The 23,956-nt window shown below is 37.4% G+C and overlaps 2 protein-coding genes across 2 annotated transcripts in view; both read left to right on the top strand.

The window, feature by feature from the left end:
- The window catches only part of MYOM3 (myomesin 3), a 29,330-nt gene extending 12,216 nt beyond the window's left edge, over positions 1-17,114 (top strand). The window contains exons 15-37 of the mRNA XM_075047427.1: positions 631-814; positions 1,700-1,874; positions 2,503-2,624; positions 3,303-3,490; positions 3,664-3,790; positions 4,270-4,448; positions 4,525-4,639; positions 4,910-5,066; positions 5,457-5,566; positions 6,051-6,095; positions 6,228-6,364; positions 8,011-8,155; positions 9,407-9,466; positions 10,431-10,498; positions 10,789-10,899; positions 11,977-12,064; positions 13,143-13,181; positions 13,706-13,811; positions 14,625-14,788; positions 15,417-15,453; positions 15,568-15,590; positions 15,680-15,735; positions 16,455-17,114. Coding sequence (XP_074903528.1) covers positions 631-814; positions 1,700-1,874; positions 2,503-2,624; positions 3,303-3,490; positions 3,664-3,790; positions 4,270-4,448; positions 4,525-4,639; positions 4,910-5,066; positions 5,457-5,566; positions 6,051-6,095; positions 6,228-6,364; positions 8,011-8,155; positions 9,407-9,466; positions 10,431-10,498; positions 10,789-10,899; positions 11,977-12,064; positions 13,143-13,181; positions 13,706-13,811; positions 14,625-14,788; positions 15,417-15,453; positions 15,568-15,590; positions 15,680-15,735; positions 16,455-16,754 — 2,736 coding nt within the window. The 3' untranslated portion in view covers positions 16,755-17,114. The remainder of the gene's footprint in view (positions 1-630; positions 815-1,699; positions 1,875-2,502; positions 2,625-3,302; positions 3,491-3,663; positions 3,791-4,269; positions 4,449-4,524; positions 4,640-4,909; positions 5,067-5,456; positions 5,567-6,050; positions 6,096-6,227; positions 6,365-8,010; positions 8,156-9,406; positions 9,467-10,430; positions 10,499-10,788; positions 10,900-11,976; positions 12,065-13,142; positions 13,182-13,705; positions 13,812-14,624; positions 14,789-15,416; positions 15,454-15,567; positions 15,591-15,679; positions 15,736-16,454) is intronic.
- Positions 17,115-19,045: 1,931 nt separating this feature from the next.
- On the top strand, positions 19,046-22,009 carry LOC142040121 (fatty acid-binding protein, liver). The gene is made up of 4 exons (XM_075047428.1): positions 19,046-19,210; positions 20,254-20,426; positions 20,728-20,817; positions 21,898-22,009. The coding sequence occupies exons 1-4, from the start codon at positions 19,078-19,080 to the stop codon at positions 21,946-21,948; spliced, it is 447 nt and encodes a 148-aa protein (XP_074903529.1). The 5' UTR covers positions 19,046-19,077; the 3' UTR covers positions 21,949-22,009.
- Positions 22,010-23,956: the final 1,947 nt, after the last annotated feature.

Here is a 23,956-nt window from a genome sequence, read left to right as displayed (position 1 = left end):
TAATATCACATAGAAGGGAAATGTCAGAACAGAATAATTTATTTCTCAGATGGTTTATAGGACAGGCAAGGTTATTTACTGCGTCAATAACTGGAGAACTACAGCCTCAAAAATTGCTTGTTCAGCCTCTCTCCATCTCCACAGTTTACTTGAGCTATGATCCTGACTTAACACCAACTCAAGTAGTAACGAATAACAAAGAATAAACAAGTAAGTTTTACATCAGAGAACTGTAGCAGAGTTTTAACAGGAAGACTGTTCCTGCCCTATGGGCCCTTAAGTGTGGAAAAGCTGTGAAGAACTGCACAATAGTTCACTTTCCCGTTCCCCACTAATCATTTTGCTGGTTAATTAGTATCTTCTACCAATCTCCTCTCATACATACTCATTTCCCACCTGCTGTACCATTTCTGCTGCAAAGGGGCCCTCTGTTGCCAAGGAACAGTTTGGGTATATCAACAAGAAATACATCATTTATATTTTTGATTGTTTTTTTTGTTTGGGTCTGTTTTTGTTGTTTGTTTTTTTTTTTAAATTACTTTCCTGTAAAGATCAGCTTTGTTATTGCTCAGGAGGGTTTTAAGCTTGAGATACAATATGAGTTGTAAATCATCACCTTTTTCGTTACAGCTGATTGTAGGCAGCAACTCCTGGCAAATGGTTAATCTGGATATGCCAGTTAATTCCCCAAGATTTGCACTCTTTGATCTTGTTAAAGGAAAATCATACTGTTTCCGCGTGCGATCTGCTAACAAGTATGGAATCAGTGAGCCATCCCTGCCCAGTGAGCCTGTAACTGCTGGTGCAAAACTGGGTAATTATTTCATTAATATGCTCTACACTAATTGTATGGAAAAGGAGATGTACTATGAAAGTAACGTGTGGGTTCCCTTGCCCCTCCTTTCCTTTAAACTTCATGGTATATGATTACACAGCAGTTGCTTTGATATCAGGAAATCTCTTAAAGCCTTAAATCCTTGTTTAATTACTTTGCAGTTGGTCAGTGCAGTGTAAATCTAACCAAGCAATGAAGGGGGAATTACATTTAATAAAATAAGAAACAGTTGAAGCCTATGTTTAATCCAAGTATGCTTCCAGCACTGTGTAAGAGAGACGTTACGCAGACCAGTGTTGGAATGAATGATACAACTGCTGAAGCAGCCCGTTTCTGGGGGCTTCAGACTGAACAGCAGTCTTCACAGTGCTGATTTGTTTTGTTTTCTTCCTGGATTGAGCTGACAACAATAAGAGATGCAAAGGCTCATGCCCGTGTTTCCCTTACGCAGAGATAAGCACTCACTCTTTTATTTTTTTATATTCTCCCATATTAAAGCTGCCCTAGTGCTCATTCATACTGTCCTTTTTTCTCAAGAGTGAAGCAGGTCCCATTTCATAGTGGAGTTAATGAGAGTTACTATACAAGTCTCGTTTCTCCTCTACTTCAGAGAAGGTTAAGTAGGTGTAACTGCACAAATCAATGGGCTGTAAGGGAGAGGAATATGAGATATGGCAAACCCAAACTTAAAAATATAGGCTGTAGACTGGGACAATGTCCATGGTATTTTGCTCTAATTTGAAAACTGTGCTCTGGAAAAGGTGAATAAATCAAACAGGCCAACCCACTTCTATTTTATTATTTTTTTTAATTTATAAATTTTAAAATCCCCTATTTTTCTCTGTGTTTTTTTTCTTTTTTTAGCTACTCTGCCTCCACCATCTCAGGTTTTAGCTTTCAGAGACACCAAGACATCTGTTGTTTTGCAGTGGGATAAGTTAAAGGACGGTCTGGAGCCTCTTGGCTACTACATATACTGTCGGGAGACTGGGACAGAAGAATGGCAAACTGTCAATAATAAGCCCGTGACTTGTAATGAGTGAGTTCAGCTATTCTACTCCATTGAGAGAAGACGGGGTGCCAACTTGGATTCTTCTGCTTATGACTGGAGTCATATTTCAGATAAAAAAAGAACTTCCTTCACTGCACACACATAGGCTTGCATGCACACAAACACCGTGTCCTCTTTTAGAATTAAGTATTACTCAAAGTGTCACTTTTACATGCAAAGCCTGACTGACAGCAAAGTCTGTGTATATCTTCATAGACCCTGAATCTTCAGAAGGTAGATAGACCTTGTGGCACCAGAAGAACCACATTCCATTTTTTTGATTGCTTTGCAGTAAAGTTGGTGTCACTCACACATAGGATTTAGAATACCTCTCTAGCTGTGGGGGTCACATGTCAAGCAGAAAAAGTCCATTAAGAAGTCCTATTTATTCTACCAACAATGCCAGCCACCAGTGTGATACCTCTCTATCTGATCCATACTTACTGTCTGATTTATTGGTAGCCATTTTATGTGACACAGTGTACTTTAATTTGTAATGGCAAACAATGATTTTGCAGATTACAATGCCTTATTAAAATGTATTGCTATCTATTCAAAAGACTGTTTACCTGTGCTTTGAACCGTCAAACACAAATTTATTAATTTGCTCTCCTAGATTTACTGTTCCTGGGCTGCAGCCTGGAAAAGAGTACGTCTTTTGTGTGAAATCTGTCAACGAGGCAGGACTAAGTGAAAGCTCACCAGAAACAGATCCCATTGTTGTAAGGCCAGCTATTGGTAAGTAGTAACATATACATGCACATAGACACAAAAATTAAATCCCTCAAAAATGTATCTATCATGCATAGCTATTATTACATGTAATGGGAATAATGTTGAGCAGATAAGCAAAGGAAAGCAACAGGGAACTGATTTTCTTGTACCCTGCAGCTTCTGTCATCAGTTATACTTGTCAGGGGTGGACAGAGTTAATTAGCATTTTGATTTAGCAGTGTGTTACATTTTCAGTATTAATTTGGCACTGGTACAAGTGACCATTTTAAATGCTCAATTATGCTGGTATCTTGAAATCAGCATTGTGAATTTCTCCAGGGCAATTACAAAATCCTACCAACCACATTAGCCAGTATCTAACCCTCCATCTTCTCCATGTTGGCGACCCACTGCTTCCACCTTTTCTGTCAGACAAACCATAAAGCAACATGCAAGAAACATCCTGAGACGCATCTGTGACTTTTGCCGTGACTTCCACATAAGAATGTGGTCATTTTCAAATACTTTTACACCACAAAAGTGGTATTAGGGGGCCTTAACACAAATAGAATCACATCTGGTACGAGCACAGAGAGATTTCCTCAGCCCAATTCATCCCATATCTACACCTCTTTTCCCGATCCCTAGATCCCAAACCTGCATTGAACAATACTCTCTTTTCTCTCTCCCTTCGCTGCACAGCTTGTCCATCAGCACCACACGGGTTTGTTCTTCTAAACTGTGGGAAGGCTGACATGACCATTGGCTGGAAACCCCCAAAGCGCAAGGGAGGAACAAAGATTCTGGGTTATTTCCTAGATCAGCATGATACATCTGAACTAGATTGGCATGAAGTCAATATCCAGCCAATTCCTCAACGAGTTTACACGGTATTCATTTCAGATATAATACTGTCCTTTAAGCATAGTAGGAAATGTAGCTATAACAAGAGCTGAGCTGGTTTTCCTTTACTTCCTCTAGTCTAGAACTCTCTTCCTACCCTTACAAGACTACAACCATGCAGGGCTGTACTAATAATCTGTTTGCACTTCTGAACCCAAAGGTCAGCAACCTTGAGGAAGGTCACGTGTACGAATTCTGTGCCCGTGCAATGAACATGGCTGGTGTTGGGGAAGTATCTGAACCCAGTGACTTATTCAAGTGTGAGGAATGGACAATGCCAGAACCAGGTATCTCTCATGTAAAAACAACATAAAAATATTACCAGGTATACTAGTTATCTCGTCACTCTTCTGTGAATCCAAGGGTCTTCTGAAAACTACAGATCTGTTTAAGGGTGGCTCCCAGTACAGAAAAGCACACAAACACTTCTAGGGATGTTCCGATTCAGACATAGGGTATTATTTCTGCACTACACAGATACAGCGCCCAGGTATTTTTAATAATATTGTTTCCAGAGAATGAAGAATCTGGATCTAATATCTTAATGTCTTTGTATATTACACCAAAGCAAATAACATTAAGCCAGCCGATGTATGCTTTTTTCTAGAACCTACCTCTACAGTTAATTAGCATAGAAAGCCTCTCCTATGGACCCACTATTCACTTGTTATCTTAAAACTCTCCTCTCTGATCTCAAACTCAAACAAAGTGCACCCAGTTGCATTTTTTAATGTTACTGTTTGACAGCCTACCCTTCTTTCAACAGGCCCTCCTTATGATGTGAAGTGCACTGAAGTAAGAGACTCATCCCTGAAGCTACACTGGGAAGCACCGTTGTACACAGGAGCAGGTCCAGTTACAGGGTATTATGTAGACATGTGTGAAGAAGGGTCAGAGGAATGGAAACAAATAAATAAGCAGTCCATAGCCACTACCCATATGAAGGTCTGTATATGCACTTAGTATCCAACTGTTGCTTCTCATTTAGTCTTACGTTAATTCCTGTCATTGTTTCCTGCAGGTTTCAGATCTAGAGACAGGGAAATGCTATATTTTCCGAGTAAGAGCACTGAACAAGGCTGGAATTGGACCCCCTTCACTGCCCTCAGATCCTGTGGTGGCTAAAACCAAACCTGGTATGAAACTAAAAGTGATGAGATTGTACAAGTCTGTAAATACTATGATGATTCCGGTAAAAAACTGCTTTATGAAGCATCAGCTACATGTTTCATAACAAGAAAGAACCTCAGTCAAAATAAAGATTAGCAAATCAAACTGCCCAAATGAATTTACTCTAGCTGTACAATTTTTTTTAATTTTTTTTTTTTGAGTTAGATGCCCAGAAGCTAAGCCCTGATCTGTCTTGGTAAGGAATGTTTTTGGGGGGGTGTTTTTTGCTCATACAGGCACAAAAGAAATTGAACTTGGGGTCGATGAAGAAGGTTTCATTTATATGGCTTTTGAAGCTCCTGAAAAGAATGACTCCTCTGAATTTATCTGGTCAAAGGACTATGAAGGACCACCAGATGCTGACAGAGTTCAGACTGAAGAGAAAGGCAATAAGTGAGTATATAATGCACATTGAGAAAATTGGTTGTGGAGTGTCGAATAAAGAACACATCAAACACTGAGAAAAACGTGAAGCCAAATGTTTCCCTCTCCTTCCAATGTTCAGCTAAAATACATATACACTATTGAACTGCAAATCTCTGTCCCTTATTCCCAGCTCTGGTGTCCATGAAATGGTGCATCCAGTGCAATCTTCAGGTCACAAAAGGGAAGCATCAGCAATCATATTGCTAATGTTTCTGCCTTGCTCCTCAGTGTCATATATAAATGACAATGAGTACTACATTTGATGTTCCAGGTGTATCAAATATATTGCATTCTGTCACAGAAGGCATAATTTTTGAGGAAAATATAATTTTTATTATTATTATTTTTATTTCTAAGATCTAAGCTTATACTGAAAGACCCATCAGAAAAGGATCTGGGTATATATTCAGTGGAGGTCACGGATGTAGATGATGATATCTCTGCCAGCTGCACTTTAACAAAAGAAGGTAAAAACTAATAATTGACAAGAACAGAAATCTAATGTGCCATAATTTTCTAATATTAGATGTTTAGAGGAAGGTTTCTCATAGAGGAATAGTAAGTGATAATGATAGTGGCATCATTAGAAAGATGTTTCCCATTCCTTGAAGGTTCAAGGGCCGTTTCTTTTACAGTCCCCTAAGAAAAGCTTCCATGCTCCAAGGTCATTTTTCCATTACAGTTCAGATTTCACACAAAGCTACACTGCCACAGTGGTTTAAAACTTCTTTAAGAAGTTTCTTGAATGGATACAGCCAACATTTATTCAGACATAACTAAGAATTATCTTCACAACCTTTTCTAGTCATCCCTGCTATCGAATGTTTTGTACTTATTGTCTTCTTCTTGACATAAATAAAGCTCATTAACAAATTAAATTAAATTAATACAATGAATTCATTTTGGGTTAGTTGTACTGATCTAAATGACTTGCTATTCTTTGCATTTCAGATCTGGACAAGTTACTGAAACGTAGCCATGAAATCAGGAACCCATGTAAGTTGAACCAGTAAGAACCCACTACCATATGTATAGACTCTGAAAGGGGAACCCTGGCATAACCCTGGTTGAGCCAAATTCTGTGGTTTGCCTCCATGGTTCCGCTCCATGGTTCTCTTTGTTTTCCAGTGATCAAGCTGATATCTGGATGGAACATTGATATCCTGGAGAAAGGAGAAGTACGGCTGTGGTTGGAGGTTGAAAAGCTGTCACCAAATGCAGAGCTGCATTTAATCTTCAATGACAAGGAGCTTACGAGTACTCCAGTATGTTTTGTTTTGTTTTTTTTTAATTCTGACTTACTTTCCCCCTGCTGAACAGGGAGATAAAGCAAATGGGTACATTCCCAGTTTTCTAAATTCCCATCAGATATTTTGATACATGTTTTTGGAAGACTCTAGCGCTTGGTTTTCCACTGTGCATAAACAGAAAGCCAAACTGTCTGATTCTCAAGCTGTCCAGTCCTAGTATCAAGCAAGGCTACAGCATCGATGCTGTTAGTTAAAGACAGTGTAATATTCCTCTGTGCTATTGCCAGCAAAACCTTCAGTGGTAATACTGAACATCCCCTCCTTACCCAGCTTTCCTGTTATCCCCCCTTCCTGAGAGGCTGCCTCTGACAATCTTGCCACAGCAGAGACTTCCCTTTTATAAGGGAATTTTCTGACAACAAACCTCAGCCGCGTGTAATTCGTCTGATACTACAAATGTACCTGTGCAGGACAGAGAGCTTTGTCTTGGATGAACAAACTTGACTCATTTCAATGGATGCTAAAGAAATACCATCTTGCACAATGAGACAGGATATTTTTCTTCTGCTTTACCAAGCAAAGCTGCAAGGTTTCCACCCTATCTCTTTGAACTGAATACGGATTAATCTCATGAATTCTAAGAGCAGATGAAAGTGATTTATTTCTCAGTCTGAGGCACTGGAAGTAACACTGCATCATGTGTTACAGTGCCCTCCAACCTTCTGATACATTTAAAAAAAAATTCTAGCCTCTTCCTTGTCTTCCCATATCAAGTTAATATTATAACATTTTAAAAGTATTTGGAATGACGGGACCAGAGGGGAGAACAGTTGAGAATGAAGAACAATATAAATCATTTGCCTGTCAGTTAAATGCAGTGTAGCAATGCCAAGATAACAAAAAGAAAAGATATAACAAAAGGATAGGACTAGGCCAAAGAATTTCAGAGCTGTTATTGCGATGTTGGGGTTTTTTAAAGCAATGTGTGGCGAACCAGCAATGTGTAGCGAACCTATTAAGGGCTTTGTCTATTCTAAGAACCGTCTTTTCTACACTGGAAAACTGACATTGTTATGCATGATTACAAACTATTTGTCAAGCTCTTCGCAATGATAATATTTGCTTAGAGCAAACAAGGCGGTAAGGCATCATTATGATATTTTTGTTTAAGCATCTGGCAGGTTTTGGGGTGTATGTGTAAAAGGTTCAGTAGTGCTTGCATGATGTCAAGAGGGTGGCAATATTACTCATCATTGCCCAAATACGCAATTACATGCCACAGATGTATAATTAAGTGCAACACTTCCGTTATACTAAAACTCATACAGATTCTGGTTAGCTGAAAAGTCTGTAATATCCAAGAAAGAATGTATTGTGTTATGTGGTTTTAACAGAAACTTTCTCCCAGACAAAAGTGCTGCTGTAAGCAATTCTACCATACCTATGTACATAAAGAAATAATAGATGAATCCCAGAATACAGAATATCAGAGTGCATTGGCTTCATTACTCCTATAAGATGAGGGAAGTATATAAGGATACATATATAAAAGGACTGTAATGTCTGAGTGTTGTAGAAGATGCTGTACCAGGATCTGACCTTGGAACAGTTCCGCTGTGGAAAAACTATTCAGTTTATCATATTTCCTTTGTTTTACACAGACACATAAAATAAACTTTGTCAAAGGAAAAGGTCTCGTAGAACTGATAATCCAGAATTTCTGTGATGATGATAAAGGGACATACACAGCCCAGCTGCAAGATGGAAAAGCTAAAAATCAATTCACCCTAGTCCTTTTGGATGAATGTAAGTGGAAATTCAGGATCAAATATAGACTGCCATGCTCAGTGGAAAGTTTTCTAGGCACTTAAGGCCCTAAAGTATTTCCAACAGTTATAATGGCACACAGGGAATGGAGAGAACAAATATTTATTTTAGCACACGTCTAAAGACCAGGAATCATGTAAGAAACTATATGAATTTCTCTTCAACATAAATTGAAGCTTTTGGTCTTATAAATAGGGTCCTTGATGATAAAAATGGTCTGCTAAAGCAAAATATCCAGTGGAATGCTTAGGGTTTTTTCCCAAATGTTTTACATATTATCTTGCTATGGCAAACTGTGTCTTGGCAGTAAACTGTATGATGTGTTACTACATGTATTCATTTATCACAGGACAGGATCAGGTTGAAAATTCAGTGTATTTAACAGCTGGTTAATTGCATTAAACTGAATGCAATAAAGAAACCAGCGTCAACTGTACTCAAGGAAAAGTCCAAGCAACAAAGAAAGCTGAACATGAAACATACAGGGTCCTTGTATATGCTAGTACAGAGACCCTTTTTTAATTTAAAAATAGCAAGTAACAAGATTCTCATTCAAATACTTCCCCATAGAGTGTCTATCTCTATTTTCAGTTCCTGCAAACAGTTTGCTTTCAAGTGACCTTCTAAAGCTTCCAAACTTTTTGAATGGAAAGTGTCTATAAAATGTCAAGTCTACTTGATTCTCTTTACAACCGGTGGAGAGAAACAGCCAGTTTTACAGAGTGATTCAGTACATGCTAAGTTCAGGATATAAAATCAGTTTGGTGAATTGTGCTCTAAAAGTGCCCATTTTTCTTTACTGTCAATGAAGGAAGTAGAGATAACTAAAGTTATATGCGGTTGTCTAAAACAGAGGCAAATTCTATGCTCTCTGCCTTCTTTTGTGTTTCTTACTTTTTGAACATTTTAATTTCAGGGTTTCTAGCCTACATTTTTGTATGGTCAAAAGTCATATTGCATTTCCTAAATGCATAATAGTCAGGTTTTCAGAGACTCTTTTGTTTTAAGGAAAATAAATGTTAGGGTCTGAGCAAGCAGTACAATGAAAGGATGATGGCACTAACCTGTTCAGGGTTCAGTGGGGACCAGAGGTAACTCATACACTAGAGATGTCTTATAAACAAATATCACAGCTCTAATGATAATACTTTTTGTGATCAGAAATTTCTAAAGTGTTACACTGAGAAACAGTGGGGGGGTTGTTGACTTTGACCATTGCTGTTCTCATAGGTTTTGATAAAGTTGCAGAGGAGGCTGATGCAAAACGGAGAGAATGGAAGAAAAAGCAGGGTAAGATACGCTGAAGGTAATGACTTGCCAGAATTATGCCAACAAGATAGCAAAACCAGAGCAAAGCTATGAGTGCTGAAAATACTTTTCTTTATTATCTTTTTTAAGTATATTATTTAAGCTGATTAATAGACTAGGATAAGATTCCTTATTTTAAGACACCCTACCCTGCTCTTAAAAATCAAAATAATTTAGCCACGATAGCCACAATCCTCAGTATAGATCTTCTGCAGCAGTGCTGTAACACTGAACATTACTGAATTCTGAAAATTGTCCAAGCTGAATATATACCGTGTAATTAAGATCCACTCACTTTCCTTGTAGAAAACAGGATTCTCTAGATAAGTTTAAAAAGAACCATACATTCCACTTCCATTTTATCTCCCATCTTACATTAATGAAAAATGAAGTTAATAAAACAGTTTCAGAGAAAAAATACTACAACTGGAAAGGTGATCCCCTTCTAGCAGGGATAAAAGTATTCACTTAATAACAACTGTGATACCACACTAGAGTATAGGTCCAGTCTCCTGTCTTCAGAGATGCTTAGTATAATATGAAAGTGTATATAAAGTAATCTGTCCTCCAGTTTGCCCTTCCAGAATCAGGAAGAAAATCAGAAAGTATACGGCTTTTCTATTCTATTGCAATTTACCTGGGAAATATCTCTCAGCTCCTACACTGACTTGATGCAAAGTGGAGTTATAAGGACTGGTTAGGCAGCATCATTAACTACATTTTTAGATAGAATTCCTCAACGAAGATACGTTACCGAAGGACATTACAAACCCAGCAATAATTACATGCTCTAAAGTGTGGTGCCTATTGCATGCAAAACTCAGTAGCATGAGGTATTCCCTACAGACCGCACTGCGGGAATTCACCACTAGATGGAGGCATTTCTGTAAAGAACACTTGAGAGGTGTGGAAATGCATTGCAAAAGACATTTATTTTCTTTTACAGGTCCACATTTTATAGAGAACTTGAAATGCAAGGTTACCGAGAACTGTGAAGTACTCCTTACCTGCAAGGTACATACAGCTATGTGATGCAACTGCACGGTCTGAATTCCTTTAGCATTAAATTTTAGATGTGAATTTTATGGGAACGGTGTAAACAGTGCTCATCCAAATGCTTATCTGCAGAGCAATGAAAGTTAAGAGATAGCATATTTTGGTCAGAAATTTTAATAAAGAAAGAAGTTTCTAAGATTCTGGTGCAATCCTCTAAGGCAAGTGATGTTTCATAGTAGAAGGACATCCAGCCATTCAGAAATAACATGCATTTGGGACCCTGACTTCTAAATGTTGACTTCAAACAGGCAACAAACCTGAGAAAGGACACCAGCTTCCAATGGTTCTTCAATAAGAAAGCACGAGCAGGTGGTGTGTTTGATCCACAGACTGGGATAGGAACTCTTCGTATTAAAAAGGTGAAAAACATAAAACAACTCAGAGGCTTTGGAGATCACATGAAAATGCAAAAAATATGGGTTGATCTTATTAACATTCCATGTGTGTTTTGGGTAGTACCCACTAAATGAAAGAAATTGAACAAACGCTGAGAAAAGCACGAAAGAAGAAACCATTTAACATTATAGTCAGATAGATCTGAATTAGAAATAAGATGTTTTTAACAGTGATTGTCTGTTAAAAGTTTAACATGTCCTGAGTGGCTAAAAAGAAAGTGTGGGCTTTTCAGGTTTTCTCATCAGGACTGGTTGCCTATTCTGGAGATGAACTTTAGTAACAAAAAAAAAAAAGGTTACTGAGCTCATTACAGAAGTAACTGAATGAAATTTTATGGCTTGACCTATAGAGAAGGCCAGACAAGCTGATGTAATGCCCCTTGTAATCTTAACTCTGCCTCAGAGAAGATACAGCTGAAGAAAGGGAGCGTGACAGGGCAGTAAAGAGTTTTAGTGCAATCTCTGCGTGGCTAATCTGAATCTTGTTTGGGTTTGATTTTTCATCTTAATTTCAAACAGCCGTATCACTTATAGAAAACAAGTAGATAAATGTATGTGAATGGGAATCTCTGCTCACACAAGTCTGAGGACCAGCAGGAACACTGCAGGCTGGAAGTCAAGAGCATTGGCAAAGCAACATGAGGAAAATTTATGGAGCAGTGGGCATTCATCATCACAGAGTCCCAGACAGACCTGTACCTTACACCACTAAAGGCACCCAGTGGTGCTACACAGTGACTGAGGCAAAAGCTGAGTACTGACTCCCCGTAACTGACAACATACCCGTTCATAATGAACCAGGGCCCGTTCTAATCTTTCAAAGGAGATTCTGGGGCTAATTGCCTTTTTTGCCCTCCTTTCTTATCCGTCCAGCCAAATTCATTGGGAGGGAAGGAGAAAATCTCAGCTTTTCCCCCTTTTCCAAATCCTGCCCTATTTCAATGATATGTGAAATTTCTGTTGGGGGTGGTGGTGGTGGTTTTGGGTTTGTTGCTTGTTTCCTTTTAATAAATATTGCATATGTGCATATGTATTTGCTAGATAACCAAAGCAGATGAGGGTCAATACAAAGCACTCGTTTCAGATGACCGAGGAGAGGACTACACCCAACTTGACCTCACAAAAGGAGGTAAGAGAACCTTGTATCAGGCAATAATATGCATTCGCACCCCTGCCTGGGATTAATTTTGGACTTAAAAACAAATTTCATAAATTTCTACCACACTGTTAATTACCATAGTACCTACATGCTTTTATAGGGATTAAAACCTGCATAAAAAGTTACTGGTCAAATTTAAAGAGTTTCCTGATCTACTATAGCATATGTATATATGCTGATCATTTTAAAAATCACAAGTATTTCATGTGAGATTGGAGTCATAAAATGGACTATGTAAACCAGTCTCATTCTGCAAGAGTTATACCAAACCCAACGAACAGAATAAGTGTCCTTTGTATCTGATCTCAGAGCTGTTTTTTGCATCTGTCCATACTGTACTTCATTTGATAATCCACAGACAACTTTTCACTCCTGGAAGTTCAGCCAGTACTCTGAAACATCAGGAGAACAAAATTCCATTTCCACTCTGCATCCCCCACCAGTGACAAAAATTCTAGCCTGAATTACAGCGACAGCATAGTTGTTAAAGACAACATCAGGTGGAAAAACAATTATATGTTACTGCAGATTCCTGCTTCACTTTTCAGTTTTCTGAACATGCTCTGGAAATTGAAAATAAATATGCAGGTCTGACATTCTAATGTCATTTACATATATAGTCATTTATCAAGCTATGACCTCATTATAAATTCTGTCAAGCACCACAGTTAAAAGCTCAGTAATGTTTCAATCACTTCATCTCAGCATCAGTCAGAAGATTCTGCTTCCCAAGATTAAATTCTACCCTGACATCTGGAATCTATCATTTAAATCTGATACATAAATCTGCTTTCTGTGAGACAGTCTGTTGCACATGTTGAGTGCTAAGGAAGACAGAAGCATCTAAATTTAGTAAGAAATGCCCAGCATCTAAAAATAAATGAGTCAGTGGCAAAAAATCCATTCCAAGTAAGCTTTGCAACAGAAAAAGACAACTATTAACTACCAGATATAATATAATCTAAACATAATCGAATTAAGTTGGTAGATCAGATGTGATTTGGTAAATATTGTATTTATAGACACTTAAATCTTTGTGTCTTTGCAGCCTTTGAAGACCTTCTCAAGGAGCTTTGTAGGATCAGTGGTATGTCATTTTCTCATCAGCTGACACAGTAATAATGGCAGGGGAGAAAGGTGGGGTGTCACGATCAGAGCAAACTGCTCAGGAGCTGTCCCTGGATCAAGGACAATACCACCCCTTTACTCTTGCTTAGTGTTGGAAGCACCTTCAAACTGTCAAGGAGGATGGTCACTAAATAAACCCAGGGACATAAAACCATCTGCACTTACAAATTAATTCTGTGACCTTTACATGCCAGAAGCCTGCTCCTTCTCACATCACTTGCTATGTGAATTTGGCCAAGTTGTACTATTCCTATCTATGATGTGTATTCCAGACCCAAGTCTCTAGAAGAGATGCAGACATTTTTCTACCAGCTGCTAAAAGATCCAGTGTCTCCAAGAGGTAGAATGCCATCCTACTTTCAGCTAGCCACATTCTCCAGAGAGAAATGTTAATAGGTTGCTTGGGATTTTGTTTGCACAACATGTAAAACTGTGCTTTCTTGAACATCCTCCTCAATTTCAGTCTTTCAATTATACTATTAGCTCTTTCTGCTACACCTCTGAAAATTCAACCTACTGAAGAAGGCATCAAAATCTACACAGATGTGAAGTACTACACAGACTACATGAAAACAACTTGGTATCACAAGTAAGTCCCCAAAAGTTATTTGCAAGGCTTCTGGAGTACTGTTGCTTGTAACTGTTCATCATCAAAATTAAACATGTTGGGCCTGAGCCCATAGCTTTTTAAGGCAATGGTAGAACTCTCTGAGTAAGGGCTGAAAAACACAATTCACTCTGCATCCTGAAACATGCCTGGGAATTCCAAAGTAAGCAGTCATGTTATTTTTATCTTAGCACTGCAGAAATATTTGTAAGTGATCATCTTTACTAGAATACTAATGATGCATTTAAGGTACTGCTCAGTTACAGCCACCTTGGTTACAGATAGGAAAAGAAGTTACTTTTTTCAAAGTCTTTATTTCTACTACTTTGTACTTCCCTAAACCACTCTATTCCCCCACTCTGAATACAAATATTCCCAAACATTATAAAATTCTTTCCAAACACTAGCTAATTTAGCCTCATAATGTCTTCACAAAATAGAGAAATGGTGTTTTATTAGATACCACCTACGCACGTATATAAGGAGGCCAATTTTTAACGTTTAAGGGCTAAATGCTTACAAATATTCAACATCTAAATCCTATTTAATCTCCTAAATAAGAACTAAGAGGTCTTTTGTAGAGTTTGTAGAGCTTTGGCAAACTGCCTAAAAGCACAGCTAGATGTCCCATGACATTTTCAAAAGTGACTGAGTGTGTAACTCTCCATGAAATTAACAGTAAGGTCCTGACTCCCACCCTCTCAGACTAAGCAGTGTAGGTCTAAAAAAAAGTTAGTGCTCTAATTTATACAGCTCTACTAAATACTACTGAAATGGTATCATTTGTTTACTTAGGGAAAAACAACTGGAAAGCCGTGACAGACTGAAAGCTGGGAGCACAATGAATCAGATCTGGCTTCACATACTGAACCCAACAGATGCAGATAAGGGAAAATACACCCTGGAGTTATTTGATGGGAACAACTCTCGCAAACTGTCAACTGACTTGTCTGGACAGGGTAAGCTGAGTCAAACAATACCATCATAGGAATGAGATACCTGAGCTGCTTTCCAAGATTCCTTCAGATCATGGGCAGTGATTCCTCTCTCCTTTATTTGAGCTGGAGCCACAGTTGCATAACAGCACACTATGAAATTGGGTTAAGAACGACAGTGAAGTGCTCATAGAAGTCAGATGTAACACGGGGAGAGAAGTGCACAGCAGAAAGGCTTGAAGCCTTTAGGGAGCCTTGCTGCCATAGTGTAAGGCAATCCTGAGAAAAGGATGAGTGGGAGGGCAGCTGCTCCTGGGATGTGTCCAATTCCTCCACAGGCCAACAGAGCTTACAGGTGGCATCTTGGAAAAGAGAATGTGGCTTCAGGTTTACAAAGACTTTTCCAAACTGTTCAAAGTTGGGATTCTTTCCTCCTCTGGACTTCTCTTTGGAAAGGGAGTACTAGATCCCACTTATTTCAATAGTATATAAATAAAGTCACATTTCCTTAAGGCAGATATAGTCTAGATGATAATTATACATATCTATGTGCACAAATACCTGTAATTCCAACAGTGATGCATTATGTTACATCTACTAAGTCAAATGAAATGAACGGCAACTTACCCTAAAACCTCTTCATTCCTTGCAGCCTTTGAAGATGCCCTGGCTGAGCACAGAAGGCTAAAGTAAGTTCCTGCCTAAATATTTTCACAGCTAAATCTACTTTGAGTGTCATATTCTGTATTGAGAATACAATGCCTAATAAATAAAACCACTATAATTTTATCTCTCGCTTTCAGGGAAGCAGCAGTAGCAGAAAAGTGTAAGTAAATTAATTTCCTTCCTTCTGCAAAACAAAGCCAAGTGGTATGCTGATAAGAAAACTAAAAGGTCATATTTGTTCACTCCCAGGTCGTGCCAGAGTTGTTCAAGGTCTGCCAGATGTTGCTACTATCATGGAGGACAAGGTAACATTGAGTAACTGTTTGTATAATTGGCCCTTGCACAGATATAGAAGAATAACTGATGGGGAGAAAACTACTTGTTTTCCCCTCCTGTATGTTCCCGGGAGCTTTTCTGAGCTACTGTAAATTGCCAAAGGCGTGAAGCAGTACCCTCCACAATACTTTTATCAGCCCCCTACATTGTTGGTGGTGCTTCCAAACATGCACGTGCTTCTGCACATATAGGTGCTCTTTGTGGCACAGAACCTCTTTCTGGCAGGTGTTGGATGTTACTGCTTCCTAGGTCTGTTTCACAGCCAGATTCTTTCTGTTGTCTTCCCATTTCATAGGATTAGACTAAGGCCTTTTAAGCGCTGGACCTGATTTTCCCATCATATCAACCTGCTGCTTACATTTCTGAGTCACATTCCCCTTTACTGGTACACAGGCAGAATAAAAATCCTGTGAAGTAATTGCAAATTCACCATGTGCCTATTTAAGTGTCACTTTACAGTGTAAGAAAGCTATAAAAAGTAGCACAAATATGAGTCAGGCCCAGTGAATTTGGTCAGGTTAATCCTGATTATACTGGAGGGTATCAGGAAAAGGAATGGGCAGTCCTGGAATCTCGCCTATTGAAAATCTAAGAAAATTTATTTATATTTTTCTTAATTTCTCATCAACTGAATTTCCTTACTTATTTATATCTTCATAATCTATTTCTGCTATCTGTTTTACAACAGACCCTGTGTTTAACTTGCTGTATATCTGGAGATCCTTATCCAGAAATCACTTGGTTCAAAAATGAGAAGGTTATCGTCTTTAAAGATCGTTACAAAATGGATGTGAAGGGGACAGTTGTCACAATTACCATAGAGAAAGTCTGCAATGAAGACACAGGAAAATACAGCATCTATGTCAAGAATAAGTACGGTTCTGAAACAGGACAGGTTACTATCAGTGTTTATAAGCATGGAGATATACCAATAGGAATGGAAGAAGAGGAAGTCCCAGGTGGGATTATAATGAAAAAGCCCACATGAATTAGTCAATTATGTCTCACTGAGTTTAAAAGGAATTTAACTCCTTCGGATTCCTTTCAGTGTCTCTGCCCTAAAATCCAGGGTCATGTCTCTATTTCTATTTTAGTAGTATTTTAGTATTTTATTTTGGTAGTTGTTAGAAAACAATTCTCACATGTGCGCACGTGTGTACACATGCATGTTCACCTTAAAGAAAAACTCTTTCCTAGTAAATCGGTGTGGGAAATACCAGAGGATTCACATATGAGAACCAGGCTTTCAGTGGAGTTTTTTTCTATTAAATCACTACATGTTCCTGCTTATCTTATAGCTGACAAATGCTTGTGTGTGTGTGTTATTAAACTTATACTCTTGGTGACACCTCAGCACTGTTGTCAAGTACATCCGTCTTTAAATCAGTCGACCTGTGTGTGTATGGGAATTTAGGAATTTTCCTGAGTACTGTGCTGAATCAGGGCCTTGAAGCATGCACCTTAACAAACCTAAGCCATATGGGAACAAAACAAGGCAGTAACATTTTCAAGGTTTGGTTCTTTACAGAGGAACACATTGAGCTTCTATATATACACTGACACACAGTAATAAATTTACACAAGAGGGTTGAGTGAAAGTCTGCAGAGGTGGGCTCAGATCCTACTGGACACCTATATCCTTAAGAATTAAAGAGATTTTTAGGTTTATTAGTTATGTTAGATTATTCTGGATGTTGAAAAAAGTGTGGCCTCTCAACTGCTCTGAAGCCACAGCTACACTCCCAGCTTCTACCAGTAAAATTGTGTCAGTAAGAGATAAAAAAGTGATTGTATTCCTAATACAATCATCCAGCTAAATGCATTTATTCAGCGAAATAGCATCTCACCTTGCTCCACAAACTAGTATAAACTGTCCTCACAAAAGCAGTACTTTTTCCAGTTATTTGAGGGACACTGCTTTTCCAGTGTCATCGTAAATAAGCACAGCAACCCTCTACAGGATTGCCAATCATTTGACCAAAGGCAATTACATTTCAGACATTACTTAAAATTAAATTAAATGTATACAATTTATATTATTAAATTTAATAATATTAAAAAGTGAGAGCTTAGTTAATTGTCTAGATTCATCTCACAGTAAATGAAGAAAAGCAGGCCCTTCTGATGGCATCATGAACATTACTCTATAGTAAAACACATGAATCATGTCCTAGAATAACTCCAATATAAACATGTACCTCTTAGAGCCATGTGTGTTACAGCCCACACATAAATATGGCCTTATTCATATCAGTACCTCATCCTTGCTACTTAGGTATTATCATATGTAAACGTAATTACAAAATTGGCTCTTTGTGTGTGAATTTTCTTTAAAATTACATACGAAAAACAAATTGTAAATTTTTAAGAAAAAGTTCAGCATTGGTTTTCTACTTAAATAGATGATTTACTGTCGAGCATGGAGTAATAAAAGTTAACTTGGAAAGGTCACCTACCCCTGGGATACAGGCTCTATTTGAATTAAGCAATATAATTGCAAGACACATAATCTAATGAATGTCTTCCAAAATCAACAGTCATGCTTGCACAGACAGCAAGGAATATCACTCAATAGCTTTAATGAGTGAGGAATTCTTGGTGAAGTTGGTGAGAAGAAAAATAATATATCCTATTTACTTCTTTCATTTCAGTCTCCCAGCAATGTTCCATGTTTGATTTTACCTTTAATCTTCTATGTATGCAGTGATTATTAAAAAGAAAAAAAAAAAAAAAAGAAAAAAAACCACCAAAACCTGAATTTAAAACAGCTTTAGATGCACATTACTGACATCTACTGGATGAAGCCATAACTGACTGTCCCACTCCAACATGATTTTCCCTGTCCTCCAGCAACTGGAGGCCCACAATTTTGGAAAAAATATCTGTGGATTTTATTCCCACCATTTTAAGGTTCAAGTGCCCACAGTAGAGAATATTGTGATAATTAGGAAGTTCCTGCTGTAAGACAGTAATTACCTCGCATCTATTGTAAATTATGCCATTTTATTTGAAGAATTCTATCCAAGACACAGAAAATGTATTAAACATAGAAGTTGTGAACAAAAGAAAACAAATTAATCTATACAACACTTCACAACAATTATGAATAATTACCCAAGTTCAGTAACCCACAATAAACAAAACATCCCAAACCAGCTGGTCAAGGTAAGACTTTCTACAAAGCAGAATGAACTAGAGGTTATCATCATTAAGAACAAATAAATGATTAATAATTGTTATTTCACAGTTAATAATTAGCCAGTCATCTCACCATTTGGGCTGGCCTTTCCCTTTCCATAAATAGCATCTGAATGACCAGGGAGAGCCCTCACTTTCCTGCTAGCATCACTGCCCTAAACTGCATTATAACATCCATAATGGCATTCAATGGAACCTGGCAGGTCTATGCTCAAGAGAACTATGAAGAGTTTCTGAAAGCCCTTGGTAAGTCTCTAGTTACTTTTGAAATCATTTGCTTGGATTGCAACACAAAATTTGCATGACATCTTTTATTACTGTACTTCTATTTTTTTTTTCTTTTGTTTGTATGACAAACTACCCCCTACCAAGTAAGTCTGTTAAGTCTGATTTGGAAATCAAAAGAAGCTGAAAATCGTACAAATCGATGTAGAAAGTTTACAGATAACCCCCAAATCCCTATCTTAACATTAGATAAGTCCCTCATGAAAGAAGTATATCAGAAACCAACTTGTTTTGATTAACACATAACTTTATAAATATATTCAACTAGAAACAAGTTGTCAATGACGTATACAGATTTCCAGTGTGCTATTAGTAGTGCAGGCACTTTCTACAGCACTAGTGATTAACATACGTGATAACTGTTTAGTAATCTGTAAGGAATAGACTTGGTGGTTATGACTTAGTAGGAGCCTACATTAATAAAAATGCACTTACCCTCTTGACAATCTTGACAAAACATTCACATGGGGTTTTTAAGAATATGTAAGAGATATTCAGTAGAATAAAATTCAGTTACAGTTGAAAAGCCTAGTCCAACAGCATAATAACTGAACCAATCTCTACTGCTAAAGATGATACTCTCAGATCATGCTACAGACACTCTGATAAGGTAGTTTGAGGCTACTTGCACTGTTGCAGCTCTGACTAGACTGATTACCCCCATCTCCACTCTCCCTGGAAGAGGTGAGGGAAACAAAATAATATGCACATGGTTTTCGTCATGGAGAAATGTCATCACATGGCAAGACATTACTGAAAGAAACAATACATATTCTGACACAAGACTAATGAATATAATATCAAAATCTATACAGACTAGATGGAACGGAACAATGTGCCCATAGAGAAGTGAGGAATCCAACACAGGATTTGTCTTTTAACTTGAGCATCACTTACTATTATTAGTTTCTATCTTTTGCACCTTTATCAGATAAAAGAATTTGCTATTTCATATCAACACACTACTTCATAACATAAAAAGTCCTTTTTTGCCTTTATTACAGCATTGCCAGATGACCTTATCAAAGTCGCCAAAGATATTAAGCCTGTTGTTGAAATACAACAAAAAGGGGATGACTTTGTTGTGACATCAAAAACACCCACGCAATCTGTAACTAACTCATTTACGCTTGGAAAAGAGGCCGACATTACTACTATGAATGGCAGAAAGCTAAAGGTAATATATTTCAGGAATGGGTGCATCTCTTTATTCATCCTTATACTTCAGTTTCTGTGTATGAGTGAAACTTGTTTGTACCATTTCCATTAGCATACATTTCTATCATTTCAACAAACAGAAATGTTTCTTCTAAAACTCCTATTAAAATGCTGTGGTCTCCAGTTTAAATTAGCAGATGTGGTTATGAAACATCAGTATCATTTATTTCCTATTTATGTAGTCCTCTACTTACTCTAATTGAATTCCAAAATCTAAAATTTTTTATATTTTTTAATAATTTTTAAATCTGCTTCAACAGTGTACTGTGAACATGGTAAATGGGAAGCTTGTGTGCAAATCAGACAAATTCTCTCATGAGCAAGAAATTAAAGGAAATGAAATGGTAGAGGTAAGTGTTAGGAAATAATGGCACATTAAGAAAAATGCCAAAGGAAAAAATGTTCTATGTTGACTAGCTCTTAGTGTAGGCTCAATACCTTAAACAAATCCTGGCCCCAAAATTACTGCATTACTTGCAGAATTCCTTACAGGTGCTTAAATCTGCAGATACAGAATTTTCAAATTTCAATCTAACCACAGTTAGTGGAAAATACTATTTGTATCCTTTATTATTCCTGGTTTTTATTAAAACCAACTCCCTTAGATGACTCTTTTTTAAACATTGTTCATACATTTAATGCATCCTGCTCAACAAATCTTTTTATTCATTACTACCCTGAGGCCAATTCTAGGCACTGAAGCGTGAAGGGCTTTAGCTGCCGAGCATGTTGCAGAAAGACTCCTTATAAATTCCTCTAGATTACTATAGCAGTGTTTCCACCCTTAGCGTTATCCATAACATTACCTCTGAAAAGACAGTAAAGGCTGAGTCAAACCTGAAAATTTACAAAACACTCATTCCACCTACAATTCTTCAAAGTTCTTTAGTTACTTTGAAATTGTTTGATACTGACAAAGAGCTTTTCTCTATAGAGTTAAGCTCATCAGGCTTCTAAGAAGTGCCCACTAGGGTAAAGACTACTACAAGAATGACAGCTAACCATATTAGAGTTATATGTTTTGGACATACAATTTCCTAAGATCTTTTTTAATATCTCAAACTACTTTTCTAACATTAAGTAAGCAAAACACCAGGCAAAAGAACCCATTACTATTTGGGACAGTGGATTTCTATTACAGGAAGCAGAACTTTCTGGTAGTATCTATAACACCTCTTAAAACAGAGTGATAAAATGTAGTTGATGGTGGCATTTATATTTAGACTTTCCATCTTCAGAACTGGTTCTGTAAAAAAAATTTCTTTGATATGAATGTTATAGACATATTTATAGGCAGGTACTGTAAATGTATTTTCTTGTGGAATAAGATGGATTTATACATGAACTACAGAAACTTCTAGCCACTAAGCTATAAATAGATGTCCTAAAGCCTAAATGAAAAACAAGTTACGTGTATTTGTCTTCTACAGACTATGACTTCTGGTGGAGTAACACTTGTCAGAAGAAGCAAGAGAATTTAAAGACAGATCACCTTTTTTGTGACATCTTTACATACCTAAATAAAGTGCAGTTTCCACAAGGCGTGATCTTTGTTATCTGAAAAAATAGTACAGAAAATAATTACGATCTCTATTCTCCTTTCACATACGCATCACTTCCCATTCTCATAAGACTGTGTTTTCCCTGAGTACACTTACAGATCCCTTCTATACTCAAAGTGACAGAAGTCTGCCTCCCAGACAACCAAACCTGGACATTAACTGGCACATTATGATTTATCATAATAATCCTTGGGAGCGGACAAAAGCTGAATAAATGCTTCTTTATTTCCTACATACTCAGTGAATATATTCAGCTTTAGTTCCTTTGTCTAATAAAGTTTAGTCTTCTTAAAACCCTTTCTCTGTAACCTAGCCAAGCAAAGAACAATTAGACATTTGTTTAGCTTATCTGCACCATGTGTCTGTAACAGGAATAGAAACAGTAATATTTTAAAAGCTATGAAGTATTTAGCAGTCATAAGCAATTACAGAGTAATAACAGAAATGACTGCTCTTAAACTGAAGTACACGAGAGTACAATTAAACAAAAATGAGGCACTACAAGAGCAAAGGGAATTAAACATTTTTCAAATTTGCAACGTACTCCCAATATCTGCTTGTCACAGTTCAAGTTTGTGAAGCTCAAGTAAACTAGACCGTTTATGTTCAGGTTATGTGGCTCTACTTAAGTATAAAATGCACAGGACCCATGCCTATAACCATTTCTGTGCTCACTGCTGATTAGATCCTACTATTACATTAGCAGTCCTATTTCATACTTTTAAATTTAAGTCACAGCAGATTTGTTGGAATTGGTCTTGGGTGCAAGACCTTCATGAAAAAAGCTGCTGGACTGATTATGCCATTTAAAACCCTCATGAGGGTGTTTTATTACAATTAAGAGTGCTGAGTGTACATCTTCCTGTGGTAGGAGAAGAGCAGTTTGTAAGAGGGGACTTGCAATATAATATAAGCAACCTGGGAAGCATATTCTTTTTCTGGGATAAGCCTGTCCTCATGGGGAGTTTTACTGGTGTAACCATGCAAGCATCATTGTGTTCATTTTGCTTCCCAGGCAGTTCTAATGCTAAGTACACTTTTGCAGATAAAATTGAATTCCTTGTGAGTTACACATAAGTAAGATCAACAGAACAGAAATCAAGACACTGGTAAAACTCAGGGAGAAGGCTGCTTTAATGCACTGGTACTGCAAAAAGCCATATAAGAGCTTGAAACACTTCTGTTTGGAAGTTGCTGGGTAACTGCTGCTAACTACACAATGAAACACTACAAAACAGAGTGTAGTTCTCCAACAGTAAATTAGCAGAACGCTGCAAGTCTTCAATGACCAAATGCTGTATCATTAAGTTGTAGGATACAAAATATCAGACACTTCAGGTTTACTTCTAAACTAAGGCAGAGATCATTCAGTACTCTGAACACTACACTTCTAAAGCCTGTTACAAAACAACAATTATTTGCTTTGATATATATGACATAAAATATGAATGATGTTAAAGCAAAATGTGTATATATTTGTTTGCTTTTAAAAGAACCATGAAGGTCTTATTTTGGTTCAATAACTACTTGAATATCCCAGCTCATTTGACATAATCTGCCTTGCAAACTTGCTTCTTCCCTATTCAAACCCTTATCAAAGTTTAACCTCAACACATGACAACTGATATACAAAGGCAGTTTAAGTTATAGATTGTAGACACTACATACTAAAACCAAACTAATAGAGAACTTAAACTGTTGCTAAACCATTTTAATTTGAAAGCACTAAAAATTCTTAAAAGAATACTTCACCTTCCTTACTTCACAATTGCAGCGATTTAGTATTTCCAACAACCATGCCAATCTTTGCAATACAATATTCTTCTGCCACAGGACATCTCAGATTTAGGGGGAATATTCAGTGCAGTTCCTTACATGAAGCAGTCAAAACCTAAAGGATTTTGATCAGATTGCAAACCTTGCCCCA

Source organism: Buteo buteo, chromosome 16 (genome assembly GCF_964188355.1).
Source record: "Buteo buteo chromosome 16, bButBut1.hap1.1, whole genome shotgun sequence".
Lineage (NCBI taxonomy): Eukaryota > Metazoa > Chordata > Aves > Accipitriformes > Accipitridae > Buteo > Buteo buteo.
This window is presented reverse-complemented; position numbering and strand designations above follow the sequence as displayed.

What these genes read in the sequence shown, in the direction of transcription:
- LOC142040121 (XM_075047428.1), top strand. Translation starts at nt 19,078, where the DNA reads ATGACCAGGGAGAGCCCTCACTTTCCTGCTAGCATCACTGCCCTAAAC. An exon ending in AGAGTTTCTGAAAGCCCTTG is followed by an intron (nt 19,211 to 20,253) that starts GTAAGTCTCTAG and finishes CCTTTATTACAG; the next exon opens with CATTGCCAGATGACCTTATC. An exon ending in AAGGAAATGAAATGGTAGAG is followed by an intron (nt 20,818 to 21,897) that starts GTAAGTGTTAGG and finishes TGTCTTCTACAG; the next exon opens with ACTATGACTTCTGGTGGAGT.